Genomic DNA, 26,425 nt, shown 5'->3' with positions numbered 1-26,425 from the left:
TGTGGTGTCCCAACCCCCTGATCGGCCCTGCTCTGTGTGTGACAGGGTGCGGCGCCCCAACCCCCCCCACAGGCCCTGCTCTGTGTGTGACAGGGTAGAGCCATAACCTCCCCATCGGCCCTGCCCTGAGTGTGAGAGTGGCGGCGCCCCAACCCCCTGATCGGCCCTGCTCTGTGGGTGATAGAGGGCGGCGCCCCAACGCCCCCCCCACCCCACGGGCCCTGCTCTTTGTGTGACAGGGGGGAGCTCCTCAACCCCCTGATCGGCCCTGCTCTGTGTGTGACAGGGGGGAGCTCCTCAACCCCCTGATCGGCCCTGCTCTGTGCATGACAGGGAGGAGCTCCCCAACCCCCTGATGGGCCCTGCTCTGTGCATGACAGGGTACGGAGCCCCAACCCCCCCCCCCCCCCCCCGATTGGCCCTGCTCTGTGCATGACAGGGGGTGGTGCCACAACCTCCCCATCGACCCTGCCTTGAGTGTGACAGGGGGTGGTGCCCCAACCCTCCAATCGGCCCTACCCTGAGCGTGACTGAGGGTGGCATCGCAACCTCCCAATCCGCCCTGCTCTGTGCATGACAGGGGGCGGTGCCCCAACTCCCCAATCAGCCCTGCTCTGAGCCCGACTAGGGGCTGCACCTAGGGATTGGGCCTGCCCTCTGCCACCCGGGAGCAGGCCTAAGCCAGCAGGTCGTTATCTCCTGAGGGGTCCCAGACTGCGAGAGGGCACAGGCCGGGCTGAGGGACCGCCCCTCCCCCCCCCCCCCCCCCCAGTGCACAAATTTTTGTGCACCGGGCCTCTAGTAAATTTATAATCCCTTACCACTTTGGCCTCGTGTGTTCCTCCTTCAGGGACCCTAACAGTAAGACAATATTAATTCTACTTATACTTATACTTAAACATCATTCAGTTCTGAGATCTATACTAGACAATCACACGCATATAATCTATGGTTGCCTGGGACAAGGGTGGGGGAAATACTAAATGGAAAAAGTGCATCAAGAAACTTTTTGGAGGAATGCAGATGTCCTGTATCTTGATTATGGTGGTGATTAAACAAGTTTATACATTTGCAAAACTTATCAAACTATACAGTTAAGATGGGTATACTTTATTCTATACAAATTATACCTTAATAAAGGTAATTTAAAAAAAATTGTTTGCTGAACTAAATAATAACATTTAAGCATATATTATTATTAATCTGCAGACATTTTTAAAAAATAGAAAGACAGTAAATATTTGTTGGCCTGACTTAAATTATTGGTAAGTTCTATGGCTATTAAAACCCCATAAGTTATTCTGCTGGAAGAGAAAAGCACACATAACAACTGAAATGACAAATGCAGTTTTTGTATATACATCTATAGTTCTTTTGGGAAGAGACTAAATCAGGAAGACTTGAGTCAATAGTTTTAAGAAATACAAATAGATAATTCAGTAAGAAGTATTAATATACTTTCTCTTTTTCAATTCTTTGTAGAAATTTCTAGTATGCAAACTTAGTGATACCACTAGTTTTTAACTTAAAAAAATCAACATACACATAAAAGTACTGTTGACTCTTGATTAAAACATTCATAAAAGATATTAGTGGCAAGATTAAATCAAAATAAGAGATGGTCTCTAAACCAATGTTTCACATACTATATTTTGGTGGAAAACAGACCTGAACACATTTCATAAAAGATAGGTATGGCATTAAACAAACCTAAGTAATAATAGTTTGAATAATGTTAAATAAGTTTCTGTACTTTCTCACAGGTTTTAATGTGATAATGTGAATTGTGAATTCCCAAAAGAAGTTAATGAATGCAGTGTGTCCCAACATTATTTCAGTTAGGACTTGCTTAAGGTGTCACACTGTTATAGAACAATGGAAAGCTAGAAAAATTCTGGGACAAGTGGAATAGGGAAACTGATACAGGAAACTTAAACAAAGCCAAAAAGCTTTGCAGGCTGCTTGTATCAGAACAAAAGGTTAAAACTTCTCACAAAAGAATGCAGAAGATGTGGAAGGAAAGGGAAAAGAGGGCAAGGAATCTTAATTCAAATTCTCCTTAACCAGAGACTACTTAGTGCAAATCATCCTGGAGCTGTTAAAACAGCAGGGAGGAGTGGGGAGTACAGTCTTATCTCATCCCAACTGTTTAAACAGAAAAGCCAAAGGTCTAGGGATTTAATTGCCAAGTGCTTCTCATAAATTGTGGAAAAGCCATAACAAAGAAAAGGGGAGACCTTCAGAGTTAATCTGTATCAGGATATCTAGCAGATAATTTTTTTAAAAAAATTTATTGACAAGAAGGTATATAAGGCAGAAATCTCCCACCCCACTTGTTCTTCAGATTAGCTGTAAACCTATCTGGGCTTCATAAGCCAGATGTAGAGATTTGCTTGCCTTGCTTAATAAATGTGCACGTTTTAATTTTTTAATAAATTCACATTAACACAACACAATTATTATCTGGATTCACTCGTTTGAATTCATTTCTATGAGCATGACAAGAATCGAGTGGGGACAGCCCTCTCCCTCTGACTCAGGGGCTGTCCAATTAACACTTCTCTGGTGTCTGTGAGAGGGGCCTGTAACAACACTTCAGGAAACACTGTTGCAGGACGAGAGCACAACCAAGTCAATTCAGGTTTCCCCTCCATATTTTATATTCATATCTTTGGAGAAGGTAATTATGCCTTTTATTTAAAATATCTCCTCTAAAAATATAAAAGAGAATCTAAATTGTTAGTAAATTTTGATTTCTCAAGGGAAAATAAATATTGCTCAGATTTTCAGGCTTATAAGATAACTTAGGCAGTGGTTCTCAACCTTCCTAGTGCCGCGACCCTTTAATACAGTTCCTCATGTTGTAGTGACCCCCAACCATAAAATTATTTTCATTGCTACTTCATAACTGTAATTTTGCTACTGTTATGAATCGTAATGTAAATATCTGATATGCAGGATGTATTTTCATTGTTCGCGACCCACAGGTTGAGAACCGCTGATAGAGTATATGTAGGGCCAATTACCTAGCATAATTGATCCCACCTTCTAAAAATAATCAGCTACTAAAATCTGTGGGTAAAGTCAACCAATTATGAGTCCTTCCTTTAGTGTAAAGACACTTAGATTTAGTCCATCTCAAAAGCACTATTTCTTTAACTATAAAATACTGTAACATATAAAGTTGGACTACATGGAATCTATTAAATTTTTTAGGTCTTAAAAATTAGGTGAGGCAATATCACTATTCTATATGAGGTTTTCTCAAAAAATTATTAGGTTTTATGCTATTTTCCAACTTATTGCATTTAATATTTATTAAACAGTTAAAGAGTATTTTTTAAAATTTAGCTTACATATTTTCAAAATCCTGTAGTATAAATTGTTTATACAACACCTCCCTTATATTTATCACGTAAAACTTTAAATATGAGCCCGGCTGGCATGGTTCATTGGTTGAGCATTGACTTCTGAACCAGGAGGTCATGGTTGGGTTCCCAGTCAGGGCACATGCCTGGGTTGTGGGCTCCTCCCCAGTAGCGGGGGTGTGCAGGAGACAGCTGATAAATGATTCTTTCTCATCATTGATGTTTCTATCTCTCTCTTTCCTTTACTCTCTGAAATCAATAAAAATATATTTAAATAAAATTTTTAAATGTGAGATTCATTTTAAGAAGCAGATTTTTATATTCGTCTAATGTCTGAAAAATAACTCTATTTAAAAGACACCTATGTCTATGGACTGGGGAGAGAGGCACAATGGACCACAATTGTTATTTTCAAAAGTAAAGGTTAGCTTTAACATTATCAGAGAACAATGTTCCAGTGGGCAAGTAGAAAGATGTTAATAATGACATCTAACAAGTATTCTTTAAGAAATTTTAATCATCAACAAATCAACAAACGAAAAGTGCTGGCGAGGATGTGGAGAAAAAGGAACCCTCGTGCATTGCTGGTGGGAATGCAGACTGGTGCAGCCACTATGGAAGACAGTATGGAGTTTCCTCAAAAAGTTAAAAATGGAACTCCCATTTGACCTAGTAATCCCACTTCTAGGACTATATCCCAAGAAATCAGAAACACCAATCAGAAAGGATATATGTACCCCTATGTTCATAGCAGCACAATTTACAATAGCTAAGATTTGGAAACTACCTAAGTCATTGATGGCGAACCTCTGACACGCGAACTCATTTTTTTGGTTGATTTTTCTTTGTTAAATGGCATTTATTTTATATAAATATATAAAATAAATATCAAAAATATAAGTCTTTGCTTTACTATGGTTGCAAATATCAAAAAATTTCTATATGTGACACGGCACCAGAGTTAAGTTAGGTTTTTCAAAATGCTGACACGCCGAGCTCAAAAGGTTCGCCATCACTGACTTAAGTGCACATCAGCAGATGAATGGATTAAAAGACTGTGATACATCTACACAATGGAATACTATGCTACTATAAAAAAGAAGGAACTTATACGATTTGCAACAGCATGGATGGAACTGGAGAGCGTTATGCTAAGTAAAATAAGCCAGTTGGAGAAAGATAAATCATGATCTCACTCATATGTGGGATATAATGATCAACATAATTTGATGAACAAGAATAGATCCAGAGACAAATGGCAGGGGAAGGGGGGATTAGAGAGCAACCAAAGGACTTGTATGCATGCATATTAGCATAAAAATGGACACAGACACTGGGGCGGTGGGGGCTTGCCCAGGGTGGGAATGGTTGCAATAAAAAAATTATATATATGAAATTTTAATTACTTACCTGTAATGGACCCAAGATAGAACTTGTTGTATACATAAAAAAGAGCCGAAGATAACTCAGAACATTTGCAAATGCAAACAGCCCTTCTGCCACCAGTGTAGGATGAAATGCATCCCAGTCTTTCCGATCAGCAAAGTCATGAAACTAAGGAAGAAAAAGCCAAAGGTATTTAGCTCTCTCAATTTAGTAAAATAAAAACTTATTCCAATTATTGAAAAAAAACCACATTTAATTATGTTTCCTTGTGGGAGGTCACTATGTTTTATAAATTTCTCTTCTTTTAATAGAAATAACATTGTTTTAACAATAAAATATTTCTACACAGATGAGGCAATATATAAGGTTTTCCCAGAAATTGTTAGGTTTTAAGAAATTAAAGTTTTAAAAACTGTTATTAAACTTTTTATGAATAAATGTTTACTAGTTTTTCTTAAATTCCACAACACAAATTTTAAATACATTTATATGTCAAATTATTACCTATCCTATTAAATTGACCTTTTCCCTTGAATCAGGATTCTAGAATAAGCCATAGAAGTTCTTCTCCCTTTTATATGCAAAGGAGTGCTTTGTTACCTAGACAGATAGTGGCCACATGCTCCAACCACCTGGGATAGTCAGATTACATACCAGTTTTCCTGGCATAATTATTAACAGCATCCATCCCTTTTCATTTCAAAATGTTTAAAATGCTTGATTAATATATGATTTGGGCATCCCACTTCTAGAGCTAAAGAGACCAGTCTAATAAAACAATGACCCTCAACTCTTTATTGAACTGTATATCTATGTATAACCAATTTTTATTTCTTAGTAATCTCAAAATTCTGGTCACTGACCATATTTAACATGTTCCTACTACTAATTACTTAAAAGAACAGAGTTTTTAATAAAGTAAAATGATGTTAGATAACCAGTTCACCTTTTATAGTTTATGTTAGTATAAAAACAAAAAAACAAACAAAAACCCACACATAAAAAAACCCAGAAAACAGAAAATCCTGTATCATTTAGTTCTTTAAATATGATTCCTCAGAATCTAAACTCTTTAAACAAAGACAGTTAACATTGGAATGTATAAAACACTATATAATTAATTCCATTCAGATAAACTTTTTAACTCTGGCAGATATAAAGATATCTAATGCTAATTAATTGAAGTAACTTTGTGTTTTCATTTTAAGTATATACAGGTTAATGAGGTACATAAACCTAGCTCAGATATAAGGAATCAGCATTTGGTAGAAAGAAAATGCCTAGACAGACCTGGATTTAAATCCAGTCTTGCTTGGTTCCTTACTGTGTGGACTTGGATAAGTTACTTAATACTTCTGAGCTTAATTTTCCTTATTTGAAAAAAGGGGATAAGGACAAAGAGTCTCAAAGAGTCCCTGTGAGAATAAAATGAGATAAGTATAAAGCAAGTATTAAACCATGGTGCCTGGCATTTAATAGATAACCAACATTCACAGGTAATTAAGATCGTTTAAACTACTAGAGAGGAAGGAAGCAATGTGCACTATTCCCTTGCACGGGATAGCTTTAAAATGAAAACACATCAGATACAGATTTGAGCCAATGGAACTCAGACTTAGGTAGCTAAATATCTCAGGTTTCTCCTAAATAAATTTCACTTGTGTCTCCAATTGACATAGTTAATAGTCACCTTGTTGTGAGCAACCACTTTCAGGGCAAAGGTTGCCAAATAAAGGGAATTCATGACAAAACTGAGTTGATTACGAGATTCTTCTAAAAAGTCTTCCAACCCTTCATACCAGAGTCTTTTAATGTCTGACCAAATCATCCCTAAAAAAGAAAGAAAAAAATCAAATAACGCTCTCTTACTTTCATGGAAAAACACTGTTAGGCTCAAAGTATTAAATAACATTTGCATCAGCTGTAGCCTCATTAAGAAGAAATAAAAAAAAAATCCTCTCAAAATTTGAAAGAAAATAATTTTAAATTTCATATAATAATATCTTTCCCAGAGAGGGAGTAAAGTCAAACAAGCAGAAGAAAACAAATAAATTGATCACACACACACACAGACATCCCAAAGGCTCAGCTCCAGTTCCTTTCTCTATTCATACTCACTGCTATAGTGACCTCATCCAAATCTAGTCTAATGGCTTTCAATAACATATGTGTCAGACTTTCAAATTTATCTCTCTAAACTCAACTTTATTTATATAATAATCAATATCTCTAAACCTCTCTAAAATCCCACTTGTATAGACACTTAGTTGCTCTGTCTCCAAATGGATGTCCTACATGTCCAAACTGAACTCTTAATCTCTGACCCTAAATTCACTGCAGTTGAAGACCTCCCTATTTCATTGGATGGCAATTCCATGCTTCTAGTTGCTCCATCCAAATTAATCATTCTTGACTCATATTTCTTTTAAACCACACAATCAATATAGTAGCAAAACCTTTTGGTTCTACTTTCAAAATATACTTAGGATCGAACCCTTCTCACTACCATTTCAATTTCAAGCCACTGTCATCTATTGCTTGAATTACTTTAATAGCTTCCCTGGTTTCCCTTCTTTTATTCTGCTCTCCCTAAAATCTATTCTCAATATAGCAACTAGAGTAATCCTTTTAAGATGCCAAGTGTTAACTTTTCTCCTCAAAACCCTGTAGAAACTCCCAGAGGAGAAAGGATTGACTGCAGGTCAGAACTCTTTCTCCATGGGAACATAACCTCATGGTATCATCAATTATGAAAACATACCAGGTTAAGAAAAATAAGGACAGCTGTGTTCAACATTGTAACAATAACCACTCACTGGAAACTGCCTGTGGACCAGGCTGACTGTGAGTGAACTCAGAGACCCTGCAGGCACACACAGCAAGAAGAAAAGACATGCTGAAAAACAGGCCTCAGCTCCTATGTGTGATGTCTCTCCTAACGTAGGTGTGTGCCTACAGTGGGAAGTACACTCTTGGGCTTTATAAGACACTAGAGGCCTGGTGTACAAATTTGTGCATGGGTAGGGTCTGGCTGGCCCGCCCCCATCTGGGTTGGGTGGGCTGGGCCGGCCAGGGGAATGGGACATGGAAGGTTGGCCGGCCGGCTTCACCCCCAATCAGGGTGGGGGAGCTGATCGGGGGTGGTTGGCCTGCCAGCTCCGCCCTGGTCGAACTCCCAGTCAAACTCCCAGTAGAGGGGACAATTTGTATATTAGTTTTTTATTATATAGGATAGTTCCTGCTAGATTCGAGGCCTTTCTAGCTGGTATAGCTCACACCCATCCATATGGCCTCATCTCATAAAACTGAGTGTACCTACTATGGGGTTTTGAAGCAGCCCCAAACTTTTATAAGAACTGCCAATAAAGACCTATTTGAAGCTGTCATGTGGCCTGCTGTACTTTCTGTATCTTTCTACAAAGCTCAATACAGCTGGTACCTATTGGGTCCTGTGAGTGAGAATGAGGTTGGGAACCCAAATCACTGCTGCTGATTGTGCAGAGTGGGCATTGCATCTTCCCTTTTATCTCATTTTACTTGGAGTCAAAACCAAATGCCTTACAACGGTCCACAGAATTACACTACCTCCTCTCCTATTGATCTTTCCTTCCATCACTCTGGTCACACTGGCCTCCTTGATTCCTTGCTGTTTTTTGACTCCTGCCTTCAGGCCTTTACACTCTCACTTCCCTTGGTTGGAAGTTCCTCACCCTGGTATCATCTGGCTAACTCCCTCACTTCATGTCTTTACCTACCACCTACTCTTATTGCCCTATTTAAAACTGCAAACCCCATGCTCCCCACTCCCAATCCCCCAACTATGCTCTCTTTCTTTTCCCTTAGTACTTATCATTTTTAAACATTGGATATAGTTTACTTAGTATGTCTATTATTAACTATCTTCCCCTCACTTTGGGTGAGCTCTTCAAGGGTAAGAATCCTAAATGTAAATGTCCTGAGTAGTGCCTGACACATGTGGGTACTCAAAAAAAAAATTACAAAGTGAATAAATACACACAGATAAAAACAAACAAAACTATGAAGAGCCAGAGGTTTCTTCATGGATATATACACATATATACTAGAGGCTCAGTGCATGAAATTTGTGCACCCGGGGGATCCCTCAGCCCAGCCTGCACCCTCTCATAGTCCGGGAGCCCTCAGGTGATGTCCTGCTGCTGCAGAGGCAGGAGAGGCTCCTGCCACTGCTGCTGCACTCACCAGCTGTGAGCCTGGCTTCTGGCTGAGTGGCGCTCCTCCTGTGGGAGTGCACTGACCACCAGGGGGCAGCTCCTGTGTTAAGCGTTAGCCCCTGGGTGGTCAGTGCGTGTCATAGCGACTGGTCCTTCCTCCATTTCAGGGGTCCTCAAACTTTTTAAACAGGGGGCCAGTTCACTGTCCCTCAGACTGTTGGAGGGCCGGACTATAGTTTAAAAAAAGACTATGAACAAATTCCTATGCACACTGCACATATCTTATTTTGAAGTAAAAAAACAAAACGGGAACAAATACAATATTTGTATTTGCATGTGGCCCGTGGGCCGTAGTTTGAGGACCCCTGCTCCATTTGGTCAATTTGCATATTAGCCTTTTATTATATAGGATATATTCCTGGGAGTACCAGAGAATAATAATATAATCCAGGATCATTTTATGATACATTCCTTAATTAAGATATTTTTAAAGATTATGAAATAAAAAAATACTAGAGTGTTGCAACATAACATATGGCTGAATATCAAGTTAAGTCAATCAGAATCATTCTCTGGCTTACCAGAAGGTAGAATAGTTCCCCTGAGAAACACATGAAGCATTCTTGAAAAAAACTGTTCATAACATCTTAATTCTACAGTACCCATATTTTATGTAGAAAAAAAAATTACAAATATTTGCAGATCTGGCAAGAAAAACACTTTTTAAAATTCCACTTGGTCCTTGGCTGGTGTTGCTCAGTTGGTTGGATGTCATCCCGTGCACCAAAAAGTTGCTGGTTCAATTCCTGGTCAGGGCACATACCTGGGTTGTGAGTTCAATCCCTGGTAGGCAGTATGCAGGAGGCAGCCAATCAATGTTTCACTCTCACATTGATGTTTTTCTCTCTCTCTCTAAAAATAAATTTAAAAAATCTTAAAATTCCACTTGGATGAGCTTCTATTTAAAATGAAGAGATAAGGGGGAGGGATAATGGGGGATAAAAACATCCTATATAATAAAAGCCTAATATGCTAAGTGTCCGGTGGTCCAGTCGGCCATTCAACTAATCAAAGCATAATATGCTCATGAAATGTAAGGCCACTCAAGCACTCGCTATAACGTGCACTGACCACCAGGGGCAGTCGACCAGTAGCTATGATGTGCACTGACCACCAGGGAGCAGATGCTCTGACCGGTAGTTTAGCTTGCTGCTGGGGTCTGGCCTACCGGGACTGAGCGAGATGGGCCGGAAACACCCTGGAGCCCTCCTGCAGTCCTTCTCCGGCTGGCTAACCTCCCATGTCCCTCTCCAGCCCCGTTTGTGCACCAGAGGGGTCCCTCAGCCTTGCTTGCGCCCTCACAATCTGGGACCCCTTGGGGGATGTCAGAGAGCTGGTTTCGACCCGAAGGCGGCAAAACGACCAGTTGCTATGATGCGCACTGACCACCAGGGGAAAGACGCTCAATTCAGGAGCTTCCCCCTGGTGGTCAGTGTGCTCCCACAGGGGGAGCACCGCTCAGCCAGAAGGCAGGGATGAGACAGGAAGCCTCAGTGGCAGTACTAAGGATGTCTGACTGCTGGCTTAGGCCCGCTCCCCATGTATCCTAAGGATGTCTGACTGCCAGCTTAGGACCACTCCCCACCTAAGCCATCAGTTGGACATCCCCGAGGGCTCCGGGACTGTGAGAGGGTGCAGGCCAGGCTGAGGGACCCCCCGCCCCAAGTGCACAAATTTCATGTACCAGACCTCTAGTAAAATATAATGGACAGCTAAAAACTATCTGAAATAGTCTACATTTTATTAACTCAAACACTGTGACACTAAAACACTAAGCAAAAAAAAAACAAAAAAACTCACAGAAATAAGTAAAATTGCATCCTGAAAATGCAATGTAATACCTCAGGGCAGTATGGCGAACCTATGACACGCGTGTCAGAGGTGACACGCGAACTCATTTTTTTGGTTGATTTTTCTTTGTTAAATGGCATTTAAATATATAAAATAAATATCAAAAATGTAAATTTTTGTTTTACTATGGTTTCAAATATCAAAAAATTTCTATATGTGACACGGCACCAGAGTTAAGTTAGGGTTTTCAAAATGCTGACACGCTGAGCTCAAAAGGTTCGCCATCACTGCCTTACGAGAACTCTTGACAAAAATTAGAGAGTGAATTGGAAAAGATTTTTGATGAAAAAAAGGCAGACATTAAAGAATATTAAGTACCACCATCAGGTAGTTTCCCACCTCGTGTGCAACATCCCACAATAAAAATGAGACTCATACACTGGACATATTTCACGCTTCTAAACTGGACTGGAAGAACAAAGTAATTTTAAGCTACAGGGTGTCCCCCCAAAATGTATACACACTTTAACAGCTGATAGCTCAATTTTGAAAATGAAATGTATTTTAATAAACACTGACTTTATAATTATTCAAAGTGTATATATACATTTTTTTGGACTTTATATTATAAGCAATGCAATCACTACATAATCAACGTACCATATTTAGGGTCCTTCTTGTTTTGCTTTTTAGAATCAGTAACTAACATTAGTAAATTGCAATCTCATCATTTGGGGATTCCTCAAGGCTTGCTCCTAGGTCCTCTCTTCTTCTAATTTTATACTTTCTCCAGTGTCACATCCGTGAACAATTTATTCACAGATAGCTGACTCAAGCTTACACTTTCTCATGAGCTTCAGACTAAGATATCTAATTGTCTGCCTGACATCTCTTTGGGATATCTTGAAGCCTTTTCAATTTCAACCTATCCAAAATGACAAATCTCCAAACCTAGTACTGTTTCAAAATACCTATGTTGTTTAATAATCTCCCACTCCCTCATCCCCTACAGACTATGTATTTCCATGTCCTATTAGCTTTACTTTGTAAATACCTTTCACACCTATTTCATTCTCTCCTTTTCTATCACAACCACCCTAAATCCAAGGTACCATCAGCTTTCACTGGAGTACCACAAAAGCCTCCTATTGGTCTCCCTCCACCTACGCTTGCCACAACCCCATCCTCCCAAGCCATTCTCCACACTGCAGCCAGATGACCTTTCAAAAGGTAAATCTAATCATGCCACTCATCTACTGAAAAACTGCAATGGTTTTCCATTGTTCTTAGTATAGCAAAAATTACTTAACATGATCTAGAGCACACTCATGTCTATAGCTTCACCTTGAATCCACATTCCCTGCTCCAGCTTTATTCAGTAGCTCCTTTGTACCATTCTTCCTCTTGCCACGAGACCTCTGAATTTAACTACTGTATCAGCCTAAAGTATGCTTCTCTCCCAGTGCTCCTAACTGACTCCTGTTTATCCTTTAGATATTAGCTCATTTAGCACTTTCTCAAGATAGCCCTCCCAATCTAACTAGGTAAAATGCCCTTATAATACACTTGCTCTCCTAGCTCCATGACCTTTACTTAGTAGCACTTAACTCATTTGAAATTTTAAATTTGTATTTGTGATTCTCAAATTATTCTGTTTAGGTTGTTTTGTTTGTTTTTACCTTAATTAGACCATAAACTCCATGAATGTTGGGCCATATCTGTTTCTGTCTGTGCTTGGACAAAGTAGGTATATACACATTTTAAAAATATAGTTTTATAGTAGGTGTTCTAACAGTAAAAAATTTAGTGACATAGACACAGACAACAGTGGGGTGATGGACAGCAGGAAGAGGGGGCCGGGGCTGGGTAGAGGTGGGCAAAAGGGGGTAAAAATAGGGGATCTGTAATAGTGTCAACAATAAAAATAAAGTAAAAAATTAAGTGAAAGGATACCATTAATATTCTGTGCATTCACCAATATATTTTTCTTTTTTTCCCACCTTAATTTTTAACCCTACCTTTTTCTGGAGTGCTAAGGAAACAAACAGAATACAAATGTACAAAAGTCAGTCATCATGAGTCAAAACTCCCTCTACTCATTGCATGAATTAAATTGAGCCAAGGAGTACCTTAGACAAGCAGGCAAACGATTCCACACATTCAGATTATATATTTAAGAAAGCTCAGAGTGATCAAATTATGTAACAGGCTTGGAAGACATCCTTAGCAAGGTTTATTGTGATCTAAATGTTTTAAAGCAGAAGCTGTGCTGAGAAAAGTAAAATAATCCCAGGAATTTTACTGGCTTACCTCACATTTCACTGCTCTACTGAGGCAGAATATGGCTAGAAAATTAACCATATTGTATGTGTGAAATAATGTTATTGAAACTGCCAGTATGATTAAAAAGGGGTATAGTTTTACCCTTATGAAATTCAGTAACAGCAGCATATTTATGTTATATAAAGAGTGGAATGACTGAATTCAATGAATTTTTACTCACTGCTAGGAAATATAACTTTGATTTTATTCTTGTACAGATTTGGGTAAACTGAATCTTATTATAAAACAAAATATTCTTTCTTTCTCACTACCATTTAAACAATATGCTATAAATGAATAATATAAAATTTCCTTTCTTCATGACTAAGATATACACAACAATCTTTCATAAATAGTTTAAATGAATAGAGAAAGAAATTGTTTCTTAGAGATTAGTTTCAGCCCAACATTTTTCAATCTATCCAAATGACTATACACAAATTTCATATTGAAGAGATCTATAACAATTCAATTTGGAACTATATATGCCAAAGTACAGTAGGTCCTTGGGTTACATTGGAGATCCGTTCCTATGGCGCGATGTAACGCGATTTTCGCTGTAAGTCGGAACCCACCTACATAAGCACCTACGTCACTCACATGGAACACATACACAGCAGTAATGAAATGAAACAGTAAAAAAAATGTAAAAGAAAGATAACAATTCTTGACCTATACTTGTGGTAAATAAATACTAAAAACCATCAAGCACATATGTACATACATCGAAATGACGAAACATTCACCATCGGGTGATTGGTGCCTGATGGCCAGGGGAAGGGACCGAGAGGTTGGCTGTTCCCGCCCACTCACTGGCTCCGCCCCCACCGTGGGTGGCCATCAGGCAATCGGAGCCTGCCGGCTGGGGAAAGGGACCAAGAGGTGGTCAGTGCGCCTCATAGTGACTGGTCCAGTGGTCTTTCTGCCATTAGGGTCAATTTGCATATTACCCTTTTATTATATAGGATAGAGGCTGGGTACACGGGTGGGGGCCAGCTGGCCTGCCCTGAAGGGGGCCCTGGATCAGGGTGGGGGGTCCCCATTGGGTGGGGTGGGGCTGGCCGGGGCAAAGGGCTGTGGGGTTTGCAGGCTGGCCCTGCCCCCAATCAGGATGGGTGTCCCCACTGGGGGTGGGGCTGGCCTGGGTGAGGGGCCGCAGTGGTTTGCAGGCCGGCCACGCCCCAGCTTTGTCAGGAAGTACATCCGGAATGATGTCCAGAAGATGTCCGGTCTATCCAGTCTAATTAGCATATTAACTTTTTATTAGTATAGACTAGTGGCCTGGTGCATGAAATTCATGCACACTAAAAGGAAATTAATTAGAGAAAATATTTAATTATTGCTATTTGCCCTTTCTCTATAATAGTAGTGTCATAAATGAAAGAAAATTAGTAAAATGTATATGAAAATCTTCCTCCTGTCAGAGTCTGGGGCACACTCCCTGCCCACCCGCGTGCACCTCGAAAGCACAGGAGTCCCAGACCCGGCTGCTGGCCCACCCCCATTGGGTGAGATCCAGACCCAGCAGGCCCCACCCCCATAAAGCCCTGCTGGGTGGGGGGGGAGGGGGGCAGCGCAGCCTCAGGTCCCCCATCAAGCCCCGCCGGGTGGGGGGCGCAGCCTTAGGGTCCCCGTCAAGCCCCGCCGGGTGTGGGGCGCAGCCTCAGGTCCCCTGCACACCCTCAGATCCCCCAGCCCAGCACCAGGGCAAGGGGTGCGGCCTGCGGTCCCCCGTCAAGCCCTGCCAGGCAGAGGACGCGGCCTCAGGTCCCCTGCCCTGGCCCAGTGCCACACAGCCTCAGGTCCCTGCTGATCGTTCATTATGGATCGTTATGGGAACCCCGCCTCCACTATGGGCACAGCCATCTTGTGTTATGGGAACCCTGCCTCTGCTGTGGGTGCAGCTATCTTGTGACGGCATGATGGAGTGAGGGTCAATTTGCATATTACCTCTTTATTATATAAGATTATTGACCACATTAGCTATATTGTACATCCTTATGACTATTTTTTATAACTGGCAATTTGCATATCTTAGTCCCTTTCCCCTTTTTAACCAGGATCCTAAACCCCTTCCCATCTGGCAACCATCAAAACATTCTTGCGCCCTAACCGGTTTGACTCAGTGGACAGAGCACTGACCTGCAGACTGAAGGGTCCCAGGTTCGATTCTGGTCAAGGGCATGTACCTTGGTTGTGGGCACATCCCCAGTAGGGGGTGTGCAGGAAACAGCTGATCTATGTTTCTCTCTCATAGATGTCTCTAACTCTCTATCCCTTCCCCTTCCTCTCTGTAAAAAATCAATAAAATATACTTAAAAAAAAACCCATTCTTGGTATCTATGAATCTAATGCCTTGCCTGTTCATTATTTTGTTTTTAGATTCCACATATAAATAAAATCATATGACACTTTTCTTTCTCTGTCTAACCTATTCCACTCAGCACAACACTCTCCAGATCCATACATGGTAGTGCAAATGGCAAGATTGCACTCCCTTTAATGGCTGAGTCATATTCCATTGTACACACATACCGCCTGTTCTTTATGCATTTGTCCATGGATAGACACCTAGGTTGCTTCCATATCTTGACTATAAAACAATGCTGCAATGAACACAGGGAAGCATGTATCTTTTCAAAGTGGAATTGCTGGGTCATTTTTTGTCTCTTCTTTCAACCTTTATTTTAAAGTCTATTTTGTCTAAGATAAGTACTGCTCCCCAGCTTTTTTGGTTTCCATTTCCATGAAATATCTTTTACTGCTGGAGACTAAGATCAACAGTAACTGATATAAATGTGAGGAGTCTGGCAGAAGGCTGACCAGGACTCCTTTTGATATTCACAGGGTGAATATCTACATTTTATTACTTGCTGCTGACTCAATGGCCTAAAGGAAACTCCCCCAAAACCTGACAATCTTACTGTTTACTAAACATTACCATTGATACGTCTGTTTGCATTCCTAAAGGCAATTGTGTATTCTAGCTAATAAAAGCAGCTGGGAACGGAGCAACAGAGAGAACTTGACTGCTATGGTTGAGTTTTCCTCTGGTTTCCCCAGGTATTAAAAATAATATTTCATCTTGTGTATCATTTGTGCGTCAGCTCTTCCTCCAAGCCTTTGAACCTGCGAAAGCCATGCTGGCTGTGGACTCTCGCATTTTACCATCTCTTTACAATCAATCTGTGTGTATTGATACCTGAAGTAGGTCTCTAGTAGCAGCATATAAATGGGTATTGTTTTCTTATGTCTTTTGATTGGAGCATTTAATCCATTTAAAGTAACAGTCGGTGGATATGTAGTTATTGCCATCTCATTATTAATATTTATTTTATTTTTCCTTTCTTCTCCTTAAAGGCCCTTTAACATTTCTTGTAATACAGGTTTGGTGGTGGTGAACTCTTTTAGCTTTCTCGTCTGGGAAGCTATTTCTCTCTACTTCAATTCTGAATGATAGCTTTGCTGGTTAGAGTAGTCTTGGTTGTAGAAGAGTAGTTCTCAATGTGGGGCACACACCCCACAGGGGGTCAATTTGATTTTTAAGGGGGGAAATTTGAGAATGATTAACAATGAATTTTTTGCATTTCTTATGGTTTGGGCCTCATATACAGTATATAAATATGTATTGTGGCATATTTATGCATTTTAGTTCTCTATTATATGTTTTGAAACTTTATTTGCTATTTTTTCATATTACTTCATATTATTATTTTAACAATTTCTTAGTGATTTCTTCCTCAGTACTTCAACTGTCCTTTCATTCCTGAATAGGAGTTCACTTTTTGAATAATAAAAATGTTATGTCACGGGGGGTGGGGAGCATCAGGATTTTAGAGATGCTTAGCACTTGGATTGCGGGAAACGAGTTAAGTCGGCTCGCGTGAATTGCGCGTACTCCGCGGGAGCCGTCTTAACTCGGTTCATATAGATTTGCGGTGGAGTGCGGGAAACGTGTAAACTCGGGACGATTGTAACTGCGTATTACCAAATATTTGTTTGTTTGCCGTTCACAAAGATACCTACCTGCGTATGCGAACCGTTTCATACCCATTGGGGTAATAGGTATCATAAAAATCCCTGATTTTGCGCGGGAAACCTAAATAATTGCCCGCGCCATCTTATATTTTGGCGGGAAATTCACCCGACACCGTAGTGTTAGGTGGGGCATGGCCAAAAAAAACTTGGGAACCACTGTTGCAGGGCCTTGCTGTTCATTCCTTTGACTATTTTGTGCCATTTCCTTCTGACCTGGAAAGCTTCTGTTAAGATATCAGCTGACAATCTTATGGGAGCTCCCTTGTAGGTAACTAACTGCTTTTCTCTTGATGATTTTAAGATTCTTTGTCTCTAACCTTTTGCATTTCAATTTTAATGTATCTTAGTGTGGGCCTCTTTGGGTTCATCTTCTTTGGGACTCTCTGCATTTCCTAGACTTGAATGTCTATTTCATATACCAGGTTAGGAGAGATTACTGTCATTATTTCTTCAAGTAGGTTTTCAATTCCTTTCTCTTTCTTTCTTCTCCTTCTGGTACCCTTCTGATGTGCATGTTGGTATACCTAATGCTGTCCCAGAGGCCCCTTAAACTATCCTCATTTTTTTTGGGGGGGGGGGGATACTTTTTGCTGTTCTGATTGGGTGTCTTCTGTTACCCTACTAGTATCTTCCAAATTGCTGAATCGATCTTCTGCTTCCTTTAATCTAGTTGATACCCTGTTATGTATTCATCATTTTAATTGCTGTATTCTTCATCTCCATTTTATTGTTGAAATTCTGAGTTCAACTACTCTTTCCCTAAGCTCATTGAGCATCCTTATAACCAGTGTTTTGAACTCTGCATCTAGTAGGTTGCTTATCTCCATTTTGTTAGTTCTGTTTTTAAAGTTTTATTCTGTTCTTTCATTTGGAACATGTTTCTTTGTCTCCTCATTCTGGCTGCCACCCTGTGTTTGGTTTTATGCATTAAGTAGAGCTGCTATGTCTCCTGGTCTTGGTAGAGGGCCTTATGTAGTAAGTGTCTGTAAGGTCCAGTGGTGCAGTCTCCCTGGTTACCTGAGCCAGGTGCTCCAAGTGTGTCCCTTCTGTAGGTTTTGTGTGCCCTTCTGTTGTAGTTGAGCCTTGATTGCTGTTTTCATGTCAATGGAAGGGATTGACCCTCCAGCTGATTGGTTGTGAAGAATGGCCGTGACTCTAGTGGAGGAGCTGTCATGCAGGGACAGAACCTAAAGAGCAGGATTTGCTTTAGTGAGGCTCTGGTGCCTGCCAAGTCTGCCTTTTCTGTGTGTCATTTGTAGAGATAATTGTATGGTGCTCTGGTGTGGTCTGAAGCTGGCCACTGAATGTGTTGGTTCTGGGGCCTCTTGGGAGGGGTTATGGTGCTGGCTAAGGTCAACTGTTGTATATGACCTGCCTGGAGCCACTTGGTATAAGCTCCAAAGTGATCTGCATATGGTTGCCACCTGTGCTGGGCTTGGAAGTGCCTGAGAAAGGCTAAACTGTGAATTAAGGCTGGCTTCCCATAGTGCCAGGATTGAGGCTACTTAGCAAGAAATATAGGGCATGTCAAGGCCAGATACTGTTGCTTCAGTTTTGTGAACCTTTGAGAGCCAAGACAGGCCATTTATATAGAAAAGCCACTGGAAGAGGCTTGGGTGAGCCCTCAAGTTGGGTTGGGCAGGGTCTTAGGGAATCACCAGGGAAGGGTGAACAGTGTTAGCCAGGTGGATTGAGATTCAGATATGGAGCCCATCTACACCTGCAACTGGGTGGGAAGAGGGATCAACAAACGAACAATCACTTGTGCCTGGGAGCGAAAGCATTTCTATCTGGGAGAAAGTTGCCTGTCCAGCTTTCACCCTGAATCCACACAAGTCAGTTACTCCTAGTATATTGCTGGCTGCGGCCCCAGCGCTAGAGTTCAGAGCCTGCGAGTTGGTCAGCAAGTTAAATCCTTGAGCAGACCCTTTAAGAGGAATGCCTGGTACTCTTAGCAGCCTTCTGTCTCACTCAGCCAAAATCCCTACTGGTTTTCACAACCAGAAATTATGGGGACTTCTCTTCCTAGTACTGGAGCCCTTGGCTAAGGAGTGTGGTGTGGGACTGGGACCCTTCGCTCCTCAGGGGAAATCTTCACTCTTCAGGGGGAACTTCCACAGCCTCCCGATTCTCAACTGCCAAAGTGGGTGTGAAAGCAGCCTGTATCTTGTATCCACCCCTCATATAGGTTTCGCTGTGTCTTCTTCTGTTATATCCTTAGTTATAGGAGTTCTGTTAAGGTAGTCTTTAGGTGATTCTCAATGATGGTTATTGTGTACTTCAGTTGTAGTTTTGCTGTGATCATGGGAGAAGAGGAGCACACTGTATATCTACTCTGTCATCTCACCGAAAGTCTGTTTTATCTACCTAATTTTAAGTATTAATGTACCATGGATTGAACACCACTGAAAGTGAAAAACTGATTTGAGTTACTTGAAATGAATTAATTTCCAATTAAAAATAAAAATCCAAAGTATGCAAATTAATTTTATAACTGAAGGAGAATTAAAAGTGAATACTGTACATTCACTGTTCTCAAATTAGTTAATAATTGAAATCATCAAAAACATAAGTCAAGCCGAAACTGGTTTGGCTCAGTGGATAGAGCGTCGGCCTGCGGACTGAAAGGTCCCAGGTTCGATTCCGGTCAAGGACATGTACCTGGGTTGCGGGCACATCCCCAGTAGGAGATGTGCAGGAGGCAGCTGATCGATGTTTCTCTCTCATCGATGTTTCTAACTCTCTATCTCTCTCCCTTCCTCTCTGTAAAAAATCACTAAAATATATTTTAAAAAAAACACATAAGTCAATCAGTGCTTTACACCATAGAAAAGACTAAATTTCAATACTGTTACTCTATAGCAAATAGTAGAAAGATAAATCGAAAATGCTGAGGTTAAAAACAAGGTTGAAGATCCAGAGAGAAATAAAGGAGATGTCATTAAAACTCTAAAAACAGAAATATGATTATATCTCAACTGCTTACCTCCCACCCCGATCAAAGAAAGGGCAAGGGCAGCATAAGGTCATTTAAAATATTCGTCATACACCATAATACTTATAAAAAACAATTTTCACAAAACAAAACGTTATATATATGTGTGTATATATATATCTCCTGTAATTTCTAAAGAGTTCTAGCTATCAATACAAAGAACTCATTTTTAGAGTGAGTCACCAGGAAAATGTAACTACAAAAGTTAATAGGTTCTTCAAAGGAAAACTAATGATATAACATTATAACAAAATACTTAACTCTTCAAATGCAACCGAGTATAAAACATATTACATTTCAAAATACATATGAGGAGAACCAAGATGGTGGCATAGGTAAACACCTGAACTTGCTGCCTCCCACGACAACATCAAAATTACAACTAAAATACAGAACCATCATCCAGAATCACTGAAAAGCTGGCTGAGTGGAAGTACTACAACGAGAGAAATAAAGAAGAAAGCACACTGAGACTGGTAGGAGGTGTGGAGGTGCGGAGGCATGGAACGGGCTGATCCGGCACCAGGTCTGCTGTTTTTTTAATTGGGAGGGAGATCGCTTCTGTGGAGGCCACCCAGAGGAGCGAGGGGTCCCAGCCCTTCACCAGACCTGCAGCCCAGGATTCCAGAGCTGGGAAAAGAAGTCCCTATGGGCAGTAAGAATTACTGACTGTAAAAACCAGTGTGGTTTGGGGCTGAGTGACACACAGGCTCCTGGAGACTCAGCTTCTTAAAAGGCCAGTACCACGAACTGAATTTACAAGCTCCCACTTCCTCTGAGCTCCAGTGCCGGGCGAGGCTCTGGGGGACCCAGACACATACGGGGAGAAACTGGACTGTCTGGCATCAGGGCAGGAACTCAGGGGTGGTTTTCTTCCAGACGGAGGTGCTTGCAGTGGCCACTGTTCCCATGCTGGGATCTCCCCGGTGCAGGGCTGATTTGCAGCCATTTCTGTTTGCTCTACCCTGCTGATTCCCTGAGACCCCGCCTGGCGCAACTTACAACCCCACCCAAGTGGTGTGCAGTGGCTTTTGCATGTGAATGGTGTGTCCTTTCTCAAGCTGCAGCTGGGTCAAACAAGCTGCAGTTAAGTCAGGGAGCCCCAAACCTATCAATAAAAGGCCCAAGAACCTGCACCAGCACCAGCCTGCTTGCTTCACAGCTGGCCTTGTCTGGGCACTTCCAAACCCGATACAAAGAGGAGGAATCTGCAGATCTCTCTGTAGCTCCTGCTGGGTGGCCCCAGGCAGTGGCTGACTTTGCACCTCCCTGGAGACCCAAGAGCCAGTGTACCCAGTAGTCAGTGCGAGACCATACCAGATTACAACTCTTCACATCCATAAGCAACACACTCAAGAGGCAGACTCAGTGAGCACCAAAGCCCCACTGAAGCAAGTCCTGGTCCATATGGATGTCTTCTGCACAGCAGCTCTCCCACTGTAGTCACAATTGGTCCCTACAGACAATTGGCCTGGAGGTTAAGTCCTCCCAGTGACACCAAAAGCAATCAAGGTTCAACTACAACAAAACTGTGCACACAGCCCACAAAGGGGTGCACCAAGAGTGTCCACCTCAGGTGATTGGGGAAGCTGAGCCACTGGGTCCTATAGGACACCTACTACACAAGGCCACTCTATCAACTCAAGGAGACTTAGCAGCTACCCAATACATAGAAACAAATACAGGAAGACTAAAAATGTGGAGACAAAGAACCATGTCACAAATGAAAGAAATGGAAGAAGGCAAACTATTGGATATAGAGTTCAAAATCACAATTATAAGGTTACTCAAGAATCTTCTAGAAACCTCCAAGGAACTTAAGGAGACTTTCAAGGATCTTAGTGAGAATGCCGTAAAAATGGAAAAGGACCAGTCAGAAATTAAGCATACACTGACTAAAATAAAGAATAATATACAGGGATTCAACAGTAGACTAGAGATCCTGAGAATCAAATCAATGATTTGAAATAGGAGGAAGCAAAAAACACTCAACCAGAAAAGCAAAAAGAAAAAAGAATCCAAAAATATGAAGATAGTGTAAGGAGCCTGTGGGACAACTTCAAGCGCACCAACATCAGAATTATAGGGGTGCCAGAAGAAGAGAGAGAGCAAGATATTGAAAACCTATTTGAAGAAATAATGACAGAAAACTTCTCCTACCTGGTGAAAGAAATAAACTTACAAATCCAGGAAGCACAGAGAACCCCAAACAAGAGGAATTCAAAGAGGTCCACACCAAGACACATCATAATTAAAATGCCAAGGGCAAAAGACAAAGAGAGAATCTTAAAAGCAGCAAGAGAAAAACAGTTAGTTACATACAAAGGAGTACCCATACGACTGTTAGCTGATTTCTCAACAGAAATTATGCGCGCCAGGAGGGAGTGGCAAGAAATATTCAAAGTGATGAATAGCAAGAACCTACAACCAAGATTACTCTACCCAGCTAAGCTATCATTCAGAATTGAAGGTCAGATAATGAGCTTTACAGACAAGAAAAAGCTAAAGGAGTTCACCACCACCAAACCAGTACAGTGGGGTCTTGACTTACGAGTTTAATTCGTTCCGAGACTGAGCTCGTTAAGGAGCTCCTTAACTCAAATTACTCTGTCAACTCAATGCAAAAAATTGGCCGAGAGACAGCTGGTATCTCAAAAAACTCGTTAGTTGGGACACTCGTTAAGTCAAGGCCCCACTGTATTATATGAAATGCTGAAGGGTATTTTTAAAGAGGAAGAAGAAGAAAAATGTAAAGATAATAAATATGAACAACAAAGTGACAACAAATACATATCTATCAACAATTGAATCTAAAAATCAAATGAATAAATCTGGTGAATGGAATAGAATCAGGGGCATTGAAATATAACAGACTGACGATTCTCAGAGGGAAGGGGGTGTGGGAGGGTGCGGGAAGAGATTAGACAAAGATCTTATATGCATGTATGTATTAACTATGGACACAGACAATAGGGTGGGGAGGGTATGGGGTGGAGTGGGAACCAGGTGGAGGGAAGCTATGGGGGGGGGGGGGAAAGATGGTCATCTGTAATAATCTCAACAATAAAGATTAATTTAAAAAAATAAAAAAACCCATATGAATTGGTTCACACTCTATTACCAAAAAAAGCATTCATCAGCAAACTTTGTTTTTAACAGTCATAATTTTAGAGACTGAGAACAAAAAAATCTAACTTCCATATAATTATGTAATTAATACTCAATAAATCTCTATTCCCTTATCACTAAGTTCAGGAACATTTATCTATACAAAAATGTTAGTTATGTATTCAATGATCATAGAAGTGTTCAAATTGAATACAGATGTTTATAATGCCACCAAGCAAAGGAGAATTAATGGGATAAATAGAGGCAGAACCTTTCAAATGAACCTGATACTTACCAATAATCCACAGTATAAGAAGATAGTCTATTCTTTCAAGGGCTGGTCCCATAGTGTTTTTCTTATCCTCATTGTAGACAAGAGAATATAGGTTTAGTAACAGCAAGAATGTGAAATATGATGCTCCATGAATAATAAATTTCATAAAGGGTGTATGAATGATTCTGCCAAACTGAGATTTGGGAGCTATCAAATAGCAAAGTGACAAAAGTGGCCAAAAGATGCCAACTGTTAAAACAGTCATTATCTTCTTACAGGTAGGCTTACGTCGGTAACCTGACATCTGTCCAAACCAAACAGTATTCAGAAACTGTTGGCAGTTAGACTGGGAGACAAACTGAAAAGGAATACACAGATAAAAAAAAAAAAAGTGAAGTGAAACCTGTAAATAGGATCTGGTAATACCATTATTTAACTGACATTCAAAGTTTTAATAATAGCTTAAAATCAATTTTATATGGTCCACATAGATTTTTTTCTCACATGAATAAAGAGTATAGAGGTTAAGAGCATAGACTCTGGAGCCAGATTACCTAGATTCAAATCTAGGCACTATCACTCATTAAATGACCTTGAACAAGTTTTTAAACCTTTCTAACACTCAAATTCCCTACATGTAAAATGAAGATAGTAATAGTATCTACTTCATAAACTTGTTATAAGGATTAAATGTAAAGCTCTTAAAATAGTGCCTGGTTAATAGCATGTACATTACATAGTGATAATTATTAATTAGCCTCCTTAGTTATTTGCAAATTTGATTTATAAATGCTCTTATAATGTTTATGAAATTTCAAGTTTAACAAGTAAAAATCATAGAAAGAGACTTTAGTCTACAAAAATTAATGATTTCAGTTACAAGAAACCAAGATGTCAAGATAACAAAGCAATCAAAGTATAAAATCAGACATTTATGATCCATAAAAGCAGAAAAACTTAAATGCAGTAAAGTTACTCTTTAATCTAATTAAAACTGAATTTGGTGTGACAATGAAAAATGTTCCCAAATAAGAAGAAAATTCTAGTTTGCAAATTCCAGAAGTGTTTCCCCAATATAATGCTCACTTAAGGATTCTGATAGCTCTACATAAGTAACGGGATCAGGTTTAAAGTTACTAAAGTGAAGCACAAGTGATCATAACATCGTTCAGATATCTAAATAATATTTAGCCACTCTTCTGTTTTAAAATGATTTATCCTGAGGTATAATTTAAAACAAAGTTTTTAAAACAAAATTTCTATTGTTTATTATGCTTATTAAGAAATTTCCTCATATACTATATGTTTCTTTTAGCACTTAATTCTTATTTCATCTTTTATTCTTTTGCTCAGATTCAGGTGTTCCTACAGAATCTTAATTTGTCTTTCAAGATGAAATATTGGAGAAATAGCCTTTTCTCCCACCAATTACCCAATTTAGTAACATGCCAAACTGATTGGTTTCACCCTTCCCCCAAATATCAAAGCAATCTTAGGACTGTTTGCTGTCCTTGCAATCCCTCTATATAATGATGATTTAATTAAATGATGTTAAATATGTAATTAGAAAAACAAAATTTCAATTGGAAATGTTATAAGTCTGTGGTGGATTTTAAATTCTTTGATACTCCTCTAATCAAGAGATGCGAGATCAATGTTCCCTACCCTTCAACAAGCTTGTGATTACTTCTTTACATTTTTTATTTATTTTTACTTATTTTGTTGTTGTTATTCCCCTGAGGATATTTTTTTCCATTGATTTTTAGGGATCGAATCTACAACCCAGGTATGTCGTGCCCTTAACTGGGAATTGAAACTGGGACATTTGGTGCACAGGCTGGCACTCTAACCACTGAGCACCACTGGCCAGGTCTGTGATTGCTTTCACCAGGAGATTCTGGAAGAAGTGATGCTATGTGACTTCTGAAGATAGGTCATAAAAAGTCATGAAGTTTCCACTTGGAAGAACTCTGCTCTTGGAGCCATAAACTGCCCGGTATAATGTTCTCCTACCATGAAACTACCCTGCTGTGAGGAAGCCCAGACTATATGGAGGCATTCTAGCCAGCCCTCAGAGGATTCTCAGACCATTTCCTTGCAGCCAATCCACCTTGACAGCCATGCCCCTCCTCAGTTACAGTTCTCAGGAGGCCCCCCTCTATGGACCCATCCACCTGAACATCCAGTCCACTCAGAGCTCCCTGTTTGAGTCCTCAGCTGCTGCTCAGGCACCAGACATATGATCGACAAAGCCTCTAGAGTCTAGATGATTGCAGCCCTGGTCATTAGAGCTACCTCCAGGTGGGCCCTACACATAGTGAGACAGAGACAAATCATCCTTGCTGTGTCCTTTCCTAATTCTAGACCTAAAGGATCCAAGAGCATTATAAAATGATTATGAAACTATTATAAAATGCTGTTTTCAGGGGCAAGAACAGGCGGGGAGAGGTCAATAGAGGGGAACGGAGACATATGTAATATTTTCAAGAATAAAGAATTTTTAAAATGAAAAAAAAAAAAAAGAAATGCTGTTTTATGCCCCTAAGTATCAGGGTACTTTGTTATTCAGGATGAATTACCTAAATAAAGTTTACCAACTATTCGGGAAAATATTATCTTCTCTTTTAATCATATTTAGAAATCTAGTTTCATTCATCCTTAAAATTATAGAGTATCTTCCTTTCAATTAAAAATATTACTATTTATTTTTTTTCTTTAAAAAGTACAGAAGCATTTATTATAAGAAAAATGCAAATAATGTTAATCATTTTACAACCAAAGATAATTGAAATCATTGAGAGATTACACTCAGCTAAGTAAAAGGAAACATCCAGAGTCTGCCTGAAATGAGGAAAGTGTTGGATTCTCACATGAAGGACTGGCTCAGAGC

At 40.2% G+C, this 26,425-nt stretch overlaps 1 protein-coding gene across 8 annotated transcripts in view; it reads right to left on the bottom strand.

The window, feature by feature from the left end:
* TRPC1 (transient receptor potential cation channel subfamily C member 1) overlaps positions 1 to 26,425 on the bottom strand; it is a 167,670-nt gene that overhangs the window by 48,199 nt on the left and 93,046 nt on the right. For 6 of the 8 annotated variants that reach the window (XM_070405905.1, XM_070405909.1, XM_070405908.1 and 3 more), the window contains 3 exons: positions 23,557 to 23,893; positions 6,445 to 6,584; positions 4,779 to 4,922 (listed from right to left, as the gene is read on the bottom strand). In XM_070405905.1, the coding sequence (XP_070262006.1) occupies positions 4,779 to 4,922; positions 6,445 to 6,584; positions 23,557 to 23,893 (621 nt within the window). The remainder of the gene's footprint in view (positions 1 to 4,778; positions 4,923 to 6,444; positions 6,585 to 23,556; positions 23,894 to 26,425) is intronic. The other 2 variants (XM_070405911.1, XM_070405913.1) reach the window with 2 other exon arrangements.

Source organism: Myotis yumanensis, unplaced genomic scaffold (genome assembly GCF_028538775.1).
Source record: "Myotis yumanensis isolate MYYU_CA2020_CCGP unplaced genomic scaffold, mMyoYum1.0.hap1 SCAF_2, whole genome shotgun sequence".
In the NCBI taxonomy this organism is placed as follows: Eukaryota; Metazoa; Chordata; class Mammalia; order Chiroptera; family Vespertilionidae; genus Myotis; species Myotis yumanensis.
Note: the sequence above shows the minus strand (reverse complement) of the source record. Positions and strands in the feature narration are given on the sequence as shown.